The sequence below is a fragment of the Ctenocephalides felis genome, unplaced genomic scaffold (assembly GCF_003426905.1).
Source record: "Ctenocephalides felis isolate EL2017-DRISC unplaced genomic scaffold, ASM342690v1 CF-g0.4_SCAFFOLD_00845, whole genome shotgun sequence".
Classification (NCBI taxonomy): domain Eukaryota; kingdom Metazoa; phylum Arthropoda; class Insecta; order Siphonaptera; family Pulicidae; genus Ctenocephalides; species Ctenocephalides felis.
In genome coordinates, this window is record NW_020536999.1 from 90,209,811 (window position 1) to 90,221,730 (window position 11,920).

At 33.4% G+C, this 11,920-nt stretch overlaps 1 protein-coding gene across 1 annotated transcript in view; it reads left to right on the plus strand.

Annotated features, from left to right (window-relative positions):
- The first annotated feature begins 69 nt into the window (after nt 1–69).
- LOC113362971 (TBC1 domain family member 9B-like) overlaps nt 70–11,920 on the plus strand; it is a 24,848-nt gene continuing 12,997 nt past the window's right edge. The window contains exons 1-8 of the mRNA XM_026605464.1: nt 70–189; nt 1,918–2,026; nt 2,099–2,519; nt 4,699–4,868; nt 8,604–8,987; nt 9,055–9,169; nt 9,239–9,583; nt 9,714–9,903. Of these exons, the coding sequence (XP_026461249.1) occupies nt 105–189; nt 1,918–2,026; nt 2,099–2,519; nt 4,699–4,868; nt 8,604–8,987; nt 9,055–9,169; nt 9,239–9,583; nt 9,714–9,903 (1,819 nt within the window). The 5' untranslated portion in view covers nt 70–104. The remainder of the gene's footprint in view (nt 190–1,917; nt 2,027–2,098; nt 2,520–4,698; nt 4,869–8,603; nt 8,988–9,054; nt 9,170–9,238; nt 9,584–9,713; nt 9,904–11,920) is intronic.

Here is an 11,920-nt window from a genome sequence, read left to right on the forward strand (position 1 = left end):
TATATATATATATATATATATATATATATTTTATAAATTTTCTTTAGGTTCCTGAAAGAAATTCTCCAGCTACCTTAAACCGTTCGAACAAACTTCAATCACCTATGCCGAACTATGCAATATCGAGTAATCAGAGTAATCAGAGTATTGAAAAACTTTTAATGTCTCCAGAAGCAGAAGACTCACCAGGTCAGTTACTCAATGAAAAAAAAAACAATTATAAGCAATATTAAGCATTTATTGGCAGTTTTTTTATTAATACTTACCCTTTTTTGACAAATTTAAACAGTTTATAATTTTTTTAAGCATTTTTTTCCCCCTCTTTTTATCGAAATTAAGTAAATTTCTTGTTTTTAAAATAATGCTCTACTTTTACTTTTATTAATTTTTAAATTTCTAAATCGATATACCAGTTCTAAAACGTCTCTATTTTTTTAAGCAACATCAAGCAATTTTTACTTTCTTTAACAAAGGTATTTTTATTTTTATTAAGCATTATTAAGCAATTTTTTCTTGTTTCAGCAATTTTAAGTAAGTTTTTTTTTAGAGATATTTACTTTTTTGGCAAAATTAATCAGTTTCTGCATTTTGGCAAAATTAAGCAATGTTTACTTTTTCACTAGTAAAGAGCAATTATTATTTCTTATCAATTAATTTGGATCAATTATTACTTCTGTAGCAATATTTAGCAATTTTTTTTAACAGTATAAAGCAATGTTTGGCTTTGGTTAGCAATTTAAGTTTTGTTGAGCAACATCAAGCGATTTTTACTTTCTTTAACAAAATAAAGCTATTTTTTTTTCTTTTTAAGCATTTTTTTTGCTTCAGCAATTTTAAGTGAGTTTTTTTTTAGACATTTTTACTTTTTTAGCAAAATTAATCAGTTTTTGCTTTTTGGCAAAATTAAGCAATGTTTACTTTTTCACTAGTAAAGAGCAATTATTATTTCTTATCAATTAATTTGAAGCAATTATTACTTCTGTAGCAATATTTAGCTTTTTTTTTAACAGTATAAAGCAATGTTTGGCTTTGGTTATCAATTTAAGTTTTTTTCAGCAACATCAAACGATTTTTACTTTTTTTAACATTTTAAGCAAATTTTATTTATTGTTTTAGCAATTTTAAGTGTTTACTTTGTTAGGAAAATTAAGCAGTTCATGCTTTTTTTAGCAACATTAAGCAGCGTTCACTTTTTTTATCAATAAGGAGCAATTATTTATTAGCAATTAATTTGAAGCAATTATTCTGTAGCAATATTTAGCAATTTTACTTTCTTATCAGTTTTTACTCATTGATACTTTTTTTTATGGTATAAAGCTATTTTTGGCTTTGATTAGCAATTTAACTAATTTGGCTTTTTTGCACACTTTATCACGCCTCTACATATTCTCTATTTCTTCTACTAGTTTTACTATATTTTCTATTTACATTTTATTTTATGTAGTATAATTCTACTTTATTTTATTTTGAATCTCTTCAATTCTATTTATCAGGCAATTATAATTAGCTTTTAAGAACATTATATTCATGTTCTACATTTTACATTTTAATGCACTCAAAGTTATACCATTTATTTTATTCAATATACATCAAATAATTTTATGCCAGATTTAATTAAACTTAATATTTTTATTTATTTAACTAAACTTTACATTTTTATAAAGTATTAGAAGACATTTGCATAATGTTATTTGTTTCACTCTAATATATTAGTAAAAAGAGCTTTTTGGGTTTAGTCTATGAATTTTATAGTCTGAATAGTTCAAATTTAATTGTGGAAATACAAACCGTAACTTCTGACTAACTAATTAAAAATCCTTTATTTCCATTTAACAAATTTATTAATAAAATTTATACTTTGTGTATTAGCTTTGTTTTTTATCAAAATTATTAGTTTAAATTATTGATTGTTTTCAGGTATTGTACACAGAATACAGATGAATGCTGCCAATGTTGAAATGGAGGCCACACAACCAGTTAAGAAGACACCTAATCTTTCATTGATTGAAGAAAATACTGAACAAATGTAAGATATATAATAAAAATATTTAAATATACGATAAGTATGTAAACTATGGTCCCTTTTTCATTCTTTTAGGTCAAGCTATGTTTCAACACTTGATTGCAAAAAATCCTCAAACCTCGATTCTCTCAAACACCAACAAACCCCTTCAATTGATTCCACCAACATCGAGCTGCTGCACAATGACTCCTCGAAAGTCCTAGTTATGTCAAAACCGAAAAATTCTACCACCCCGAAATCGAAGGATCTCTCACAGCAGCCCTACATCATCAAGACTGCCTTAAACAAGTTCAAAGGGGAAGACGAACTGAGAAACTGGCTGATGAATTCATCGAAGCAGAATAATAGGAGTTTTGAAGCTTCGCCCAATAAGAAGTTTATGAATAGCAGCAGGAATGACGAGGTGAAGCAAAAGAGTTTCGGGTTTTTGAGTGGACATGTGGAAGATGATGACATGAACGAGAAAAAGAAGTCGTTTAGTGTACCAAGGACACAGGTAATAGAGTTTTGTGATTTTATATATGCTTTTTAGTATTTTATTGTTAACATGTCTTATAGCTTAATATAAGATTTTAAACAAAAAATATCAAAAACTACAAAAAATTCTAAAAAAAGTGTATGCTTATCATGTTGTCCTAACCTAACATGATGCTTTTTTATGTTTTTGGAGCTTTACCTTTACCTTTACCAAATATAGGTAAAGGTAAAGCACCAAATATAGGTAGAGACTAGCTGTAAGTGGAATTCTGTCTTAAGGCAATTAAGGCATCGCGCCCTAAGGCAAATTGCTGGAACTTCCCGTGCCAAAAATTATTATTTTTTTAAAAACAATTAACATTTTTTTAAAAAAATTACTTTGAACAAATAAGATTTTTGAGAAACTGTAAATTGGACGAAAAATTACTTTTTTTTGAAAAAAAAATTTTAAAAAAAAAAATTAAGAAAAAAAAAATTGAGATTTTTTTTTTTTTTTTATTTGTTTTTTGAAAAAAAAGTGTTATCTTTATTTTGACATATTTTGAAAGATCTGAACTTTTTTCTAAAGCAATCGTACTGCTTTAACTGCATAGAGACAAAAAATAAAGCGCGTAAGCGCCGCGTCGCTGTCTGACGGATAAACATTAGTACGGAACCCATAGGAATATAAACAAAATGCATACTTATTGTTAAAATCACTATAAAATATTTTAATAATTTGATGTGCATATGTCTAATGGTCATTTTTGACCGCCGAATGGCATTTTTTTTTACTTTTTTCGTTAGATCTCTGAAACCGCTAGACCTGCCCTTATGAAAAATTGATCAATTCTTCATCTTGTCAATACAAGTAAAATGTTTTTTGAATTATTAAAATCGAACGCTCCGTTCTCCTAAAAACTGAGGTACCGTTTTTGGCACTTTTTGCCCCATATCTTCGGAACGGCTAGACCTGCCTTCGCCAAAAACTAATCAGCACGTCTCCTTATCAATACGAATCGAATGTTTTTTTTGAATTATTCTAATTGCTTCATCCGTATTCCCGAAATCTTCGACGAAAATTTGTATCCGCACACACATACATACACGCACACACACACACATACACACACACACACACATACATACATCCATTTTTTCTAAGGTATGCCAAAATATTCAGAAACCTCTGAAACGTAAAGATAAATAAAAATTTTCATTTTCGATTTTTTTGCGATTACTATAACTTACCCTACGGGAAGTTAAAAAGGTAAATGTACAGCACCAAATATAGGTCGAGTATGTTATGAAAAAGCATCATGTTAGGTTGGGACAACATGATAAGCGCACACTTTTTTTTAGTTATACTTTTAGTATACCCAATGGAAAATATATCTATTTATTAAATGTACATACAGAATGGTGACTTAAGGACAATTTTTACCTTAGAAAATTAGTTATTGCAAATTAAAAAAAATAAACTAGTGGGATGTATGGCATCGTGCCTTAAGGCAAATTGCTGGTACTTCCCGTACCGTAACGAGATGTTCGAGGAATACTGAATGTTTTCAAATAGATTATTATAAATATTGTAACATTGTGTAATATTTATAAGAATTATATAAACTGAATTATTTGTTTAAGTTATATTAGAACTTTAGTCAGAATAAAAATAAAATCTGAATTATTTTCGATGTACAAAAATAACTATAAAAAAAAAAAAAAAAAAATACGATTTTTTTTTCAAAATCAATTATTTTGTTAAGACAAGCAGAAAGTTCTTCGAATCATTTGAATCGGGCGCTTAGTTCTCTCAAAAAACCGCTATTTTACATATTTAGCTCCGTATCTTCGAAATGGCTGGGCCTGCCTTTGCCAAAAACTAATAAACACTTCTCCCAATCATTACTAATTGAATGTTTTTAAGATCATTCAAATCGGATACTCCGTTCTCTCAAAAAGTCGATTTCTATTCTTTGCACTCTTTGCTCCGTATCTCCGAAACGACTGGACCTGTCTTCGCCAAAAACTAATCAGCTCTTTTCCCTATCAATAGAAACCTTCAAAACGTCGAGAAATGTAAAAATTTTCAATTCCGATTTTCGGCCCATTACAATAACTTGCCCTACGGGAAGTTAAATAGATATTAAAAATTTACTTCATTAATTGATTATAGTTTACTCTATTTTATAATGTACCAAATTTTCTTTCATGTTCAGAAAGCTGATGACTCTATGGCTTCAATAATGAATTCACCAGAGGACTCAAGAGCTGACGAGAACTCCCTAATGGGTACTCCTGTTAAATGTGACTCCTTACCAAGTACTCCTCAAGGTATCAGGATGCATGAAGCAGTGAGGAAATGCCCTTTATCATTCTCTAACACAATGTAAGTCTCTTGCAGAAAGTTAAATTGATGTTCTTTTGTGGAATTTTTGAAATATTAATGATTTCATAAAAAAACATAGTTGATGCATAGATTTTGATAAGACTTTTAATATTGGTTCTAGAAATTTTTAAGGACGCAACGTTTGTACTTTGGATATGTTATACTTAAATATGCCTGCAGTCACCGCGAATACTAAAAACGATAATATTTTGCGGAATTTTCAAAATATTAATGATTTCTTAAAATTGCTGTGTAGATTTTAATAAGACCATTAGTGTTGGTTCTAGAAATATTAAAGGACATATCATTTGTACTATAATTTTGTTGTATTGTTGTACTTATCACTACAAATCTTAAAATTGATGAGTTTTTGAACAAAACTTTAAGAAATTATATGGATTACCGATAGCTTCAAATTTTTTTGTTCTTAAAATTGTCACCATCTTTGTATATGAGTTCAAGTGTTAAGACTATCTGCTGCTGCTAGATGGTTTTTGTAGGCTATCTGATGCAATAAGTAGTTTTTGGAAACTATCAGCTGCTGCTGCTAGATCGTTTTTGTTGACTATGTGAGGCAATATGTAGTTCTTGGAGACTATCTGATGTGATTGGTATTTTTGGAAATTATCTTCTGCTCCAATAGGTAGTTTGTGGAGACTATCTGCTGCTGATAGATGGTTTTTGTAGGCTACTGATGCAATAGGTAGTCTTTGGAGACTATTGACAGCTGCTGCTGCTAGATGGTTTCGGTTGACTATCTGATGTAATATGTAGTTCTTGGAGACTATCCAATGCAAAAGATATTTTTGAGAATTATCTACAGCTGCAATAGGTAGTTTGTGGAAGCTATCTGCTGCTGCTAGATGGTTTTTGTAGGCTACTAATGCGATAGGTAGTTTTTGGAGACTCTCTGCTGCTGCTGCTGCTGCTGCTAGATGGTTTGGTTGACTATCTGATGTAATATGTAGTTCTTGGAGACTATCCAATGCAAAAGATATTTTTGAGAATTATCTACAGCTGCAATAGGTAGTTTGTGGAGGCTATCTGCTGCTGCTAGATGGTTTTTGTAGGCTACTAATGCGATAGGTAGTTTTTGGAGACTCTCTGCTGCTGCTGCTGCTGCTAGATGGTTTTGGTTGACTATCTGATGTAATATGTAGTTCTTGGAGACTACCTGATGCAATTGGCATTTTTGGGAATTATCTACCACTGCAATAGTTAGTTCGTGGGGACTATCTGCTGCTGATAGATAGTTTTTGTAGGCTACTAATGCAATAGGTAGTTTTTGAAGACTATCTGCTCCTGTTGCTAGATGGTTTTTGTTGACTATCTGATGTAATATAGTTCTTGGAGACTATCTAATGCAATTGGTATTTTTGGAAATTATCTTCTGCTGCAATAGGTAGTTTGTGGAGACTATCTGTTGCTGACAGATGTTTTTTTGTAGGGTACTGATGCTATAAGTAGTTTTTGGAGGTATTTTTGGGAATTATCTACTACTGCAATAGTTAGTTTGTGGGGACTATCTGTTGCTGATAGATAGTTTTTGTAGGCTACTAATGCAATAGGTAGTTTTTGGAGACTCTCTGCTGCTGCTGCTAGATGGTTTTTGTTGACTATCTGATGTAATATGCAGTTCTTGGAGACTATCTGATGCAATTGGTATTTTTGGAAATTATCTACTGCTGCAAAATAGGTAGTTTATGAAGACTATCTGCTGCTGCTAGATGGTTTTTGTAGGCTACTAATACAACAGGTAGTTTTTGGAGACTATCTGCTGCTGCTAGTAGATGGTTTTTGTTGACTATCTGATGTAATATGTAGTTCTTAGAGACTATCTAATGCAATTGGTATTTTTGGAAATTACCTACTGCTGCAATAGGTAGTTTATGAAGACTATCTGCTGCTGCTAGATGGTTTTTGTAGACTACTGATGCAATAGGTAGTTTTTGGAGACTATCAGCTGCTGCTGCTAGATGGCTTTTGTTGACCATCTGAGGCAATATGTAGTTCTTGGAGACTATCTGATGCAATTGGTATTTTTGGGAATTATCTACTGCTGCCATAGATGGTTTGTGGGGACTATCTGCTGCTGATAGATGTTTTTTGTAGGCTACTAATGCAATAGGTAGTTTTTGAAGACTATCTGCTGCTGCTGCTGCTGCTAGATGGTTTTGGTTGACTATCTGATGTAATTATGTAGTTCTTGGAGACTATCCAATGCATAGATATTTTTGAGAATTATCTACAACTGCAATAGGTAGTTTGTGGAGGCTATCTGCTGCTGCTAGATTTCGTAGACTATCCGATGCATTAGGTAGTTTTGGAAACTATCTGCTGCTGTTGCTGCTAGATGGTTTTGATTGACTATCAGATGCAATTGGTATTTTTGGGAATTATCTACTGCTGCAATAGGTAGTTTGCGGGGACTATCTGCTGCTGCTGCTAGATGGTTTTTGTAGGGTACTTATGCAACAGGTAATTTTTGGAGACTATCCGCTGCTGCTGCTGCTTCTAGATGGTTTTGATTGACTATCTGATGTAATATGTAGTTCTTGGAGACTATCTGATGCAATTGATATTTTTGGAATTATCTACTACTGCAATAGTTAGTTTGTGGGGACTATCTGCTGCTGATAGATAGTTTTTGTAGGCTACTAATGCAATAGGTAGTTTTTGGAGACTATCTGCTGCTGCTGCTGCTGCTAGATGGTTTTGGTTGACTATCTGATGTAATATGTAGTTCTTGGAGGTTATCTGATGCAATTGGTATTTTTGGGAATTATCTACAGCCGCAATAGGTAGTTTATGAAGACTATCTGCTGCTGCTAGATGGTTTTTGTAGGCTACTGATGCAATAGGTAGTTTTTGGAGACTATCTGCTGCTGCTGCTGCTTCTAGATGGTTTTGGTTGACTATCTGATGTAATATGTAGTTCTTGGAGACTATCTGAGGCAATTGGTATTTTTGGGAATTATCTGCTGCTGCAATAAGTAGTTTGTGGGGACTATCTGCTGCTGATAGATGGTTTTGTAGGCTACTAATGCAATAGGTAGTTTTTGGAGACTATCTGCTGCTGCTAGATGGTTTTTGTCGGGCTTACTAATGCAATACTTAATTTTTGGATACTATCTTCTTCAATAAGTAGTTTTTGGGAATTATCTACTACTGCAATAGGTAGTTTTTGGAGACTTTTGATGCTATTGGTATTTTTGGGAATTATCTGCTGCTGCTACTGCTAGTAGTTTTTGTAGACTATCTGATGCAATAGGCAGTTTTTGGAGACTTTATGACATTGTGACAATCTGCTACTGTATTAGGTAGTTTTCAAAGACTATCTGAAGCAATATATAGTTTTTAGGGACTACCAGCTGCAATAGGTAGTCCTTAGACCATCTGCTACAATAACTTTACACTTTGTTTATTAAATTAACACTTTGTTAATTATTTATGTCTACTTTCCTGAGTGTTGAAAATGTATCATAACCTGGTTGGAAGTCGCATCAGAAGTTTCACTTCTAAAAATACATAAGATAAACCTACGTCCATTACAATTTTATGATAACATCAAACATTGGTCCACTTAGACATAGTTATCTAACATGTAACATCTAACATTGTTCTTAAAATTATGACACCATCTTTGCATTTAAGTTTGTTTTAAGATTTTTCTAATAACAATGTAATAATTCAAATATCTTATATCTAAATATATTTACCTTATTTTTTTTCCAGGACTGGTCCTAATATCTCGAAATCAATGAAGAACACCCTCCACATATCAGCTCGACAAGATGAGCACAGCAACAAATGGTCTTCAGCAGAAGAAGAGTGCTCTGCAGACACTTTTGAGATCATGGAACACAAGCGAGAGAACGATAAGAGTTATGCTTCTGCCATCGTGGATAAACATTTGGGCAGAGACATCATTGATCCTTTTAATTCGGAATTGTTGGAGGCATTTTTAAACAGGATGGGATTTCCGGAGAGAGATGATGATAAATATGTATCTGTTAACAATGTGGGACAACCTAAGAGCTCTACTAGTTATTGGGTGGGGCCTAAGGGCTACTCAATTGATAAGGAGTTGGGGAAAGGAGCCTTTGGATCCATTTATAGGTAAATTATAAATGGTCATATATATTGATATTTATGCTAACTTATATTGATTTTTTTTTGTGTTTAGGGCATTTGATCAACAAACAAATGAGACTGTGGTATTGAAATATCAAAAGCCTGCAAGGATCTGGGAGTATTATATCTGTAGAGAGATTAGGAAAAGAATTATTAATACTGATATGGTAAGTTTGAAATATTATCAACAAGAAGGTTATCTGAATTTTTATCATTGTCTATTTCTTTTCTTCCAGTTGCCAGGATACATGCACGTATCTCTTGCCTTGGTCAGTCGATCAGCAAGCATTCTGGTGTCAGAGCTAGGAAAACATGGTAGCCTTCTAAACTGTTCCAATAAAGTCAGGCTGAAGACTTGCAAACCTCTCAATGAATTGGTTGTGATGTTCTTTGCTTCTCAGCTGCTATCACTGGTGCACTATTTACATAAAGCTGATATTATACATGGAGACATCAAGCCAGATAATATTTTAGTTATGGATGTACCTACTCAAACAACACACATTCCATGTCTACAGTTTATTGATTTTGGCTGTGCTATTGATATGAGCCTTTTTCCTAAAGGCACGGAATTCAAAACGGTAAGAGTAAATAGTTTATAATAAGGAAATGGAAACAAATACTAATTTTTAGTGAAATTATCTGTACCAGTGGTAGTTTTTGGTAGATCTGCTTCTGCTAGATGGTTTTTGTAAGCTACTGATGGAATAGGTAGTTTTTGGAGACTATTTGCTGCTGCCGCTAGATGGTTTTTGTAGACTATCTGATGCAATAGGTAGTTCTTGGAGACTATCTGATGTAATGGGTATTTTTGGGAATTATCTACTGCTGCAACAGGTAGTTTGTGGAGACTATCTGTTACTGACAGATGATTTTTGTAGACTCTCTGATGCAAGAGCTAGTTTGTGCAGGCTATCTACTGCTGCTGGATAGTTTTTGTAAGTTACTAATGCAATAGGTAGTTTTCGGAGACTATCTCCTGCTGCTTCTAGATGGTTTTTGCAGACTATCTGATGCAATAGGTATTTTTTGGAGACTATCTGGTGCAATTGGTATTTTTGGGAATAATCTACTGCTGCAGTAGGTAGCTTGTGGAGACTCTCTGCTGCTGCTAGATGTTTTTTGTAGACTACTGATCCAATAGGTAGTTTTTGGATACTATCTGCTGCTGCTGCTAGATGGTTTTTTGCAGACTATCTGATGCAATAGGTAGTTCTTGGAGACTATCTGATGCAATTGGTAATTTTGTGTATTCTCTGCTGCTGCAACAGGTAGTTTTTGGAGACCATCTGCTGCTACTAGATGGTTTTTGTAGGCTACTTATGCAATAAGTAGTTGTCGTAGATGTCTGCTATTGCTGCTAGATTGTTTTTGTAGACTATCTGATGCAATATATGGTTTTAGTAGACTATCAGCCACTGCTAGATCGTTTTTGTACACTATCTGATGCAATAGGTAGTTTTTGGAGACAACCTGCTACTGCTGCTAGATGGTTTTTGTTGACTGTCTGATGCAATACATAGTTATTGGAGACTATCTGATGCAATTGGTATTTTTGGAGATTATCTACTGCTGCAATATGTAGTTTATAGTGACAGTCTGCTGCTGCTAGATGGTTTTTGTTGACTATATGATGCAATATACTGTTCTTGGAGACTATCTGATACAATTGGTATTTTTTGTGAATTATCTACTCCTGCAATATGTAGTTTATGGTGTTAGTCTGCTGCTGCTAGATGCTTTTTGTAGGCTACTGATGCAATAGGTGGTTTTTGGAGACCATATGCTGCTACTAGCTGGTTTTTGCGGACTATCTGATGCAATATGTAGTTCTTGGAGACTATCTGATGCAATTGGTATTTTTGGGAATTATCTACTCCTGCAATATGTAGTTTATGGTGTTAGTCTGCTGCTGCTAGATGCTTTTTGTAGGCTACTGATGCAATAGGTGGTTTTTGGAGACCATATGCTGCTACTAGCTGGTTTTTGCGGACTATCTGATGCAATATGTAGTTCTTGGAGACTATCTGATGCAATTGGTATTTTTGGGAATTATCTACTCCTGCAATATGTAGTTTATGGTGACAGTTTGCTGCTGCTAGATGGTTTTTGTAGGCTACTGATGCAATAGGTAGTTTTTGGAGACTATCTGCTGCTGCTAGATAGTTTTTGTTGACTATCTGTTGCAATATGTAGTTCTTGGAGACTAAATGATGCAATTGGTATTTTTGAGAATTATCTACTGCTGCAACAGGTAGTTTGTGGAGACCATTTGCTGCTGCAGCTAGGTTTTTGTAGGCTATATGTTGCAATAGTTAGTTTTCGGAGACTATCTGCTTCTAAACAAGTAGATTTTGGGGATTATTTGCTGCTGCAATGTGTAGTTTTTGGAGACTATCTGCTGCTGCAATAAGTAGTTTTTGGGGATTATTTGTTGCTGCAATATTTAGTTTTGAGATTAGCTAAAGATGCAATGAGTGGTTTCTGGTGACCATCTGCTGCTGCAATGTTTAGTTTTTGGAGGTTATCTGTTGCTGAAATAAATAGTTTGTAGATATTATTTGCTGCTGCAATATGTAGTTTTTTGAAATTATCTGCTGCTGAAATTAAGTAGTTTTTGGTGATTATTTCCTGCTGCAGTATGTAGTTTTTGGAGACTAACTACTGCTGCAATAAGTAGTTTTTGGGGATAATCTGCTGCTGCAATAAGTAGTTTTTGGGGATGATTTGCTGCTGCAATATGTAGTTTTTGGAGACTATTTGCTGCTGCAATAAGTAGTTCTTGGTACTTATTTGCTGCCGCAACATATAGTTTTTAAGGGTTATTTGCTGTTGATATTTGTAGTTTTTGGAGACTATCTGCTGCTGCAATATGTAGTTTGTAGATATTATTTGCTGCTGCAATGTGTAGTTTTTGG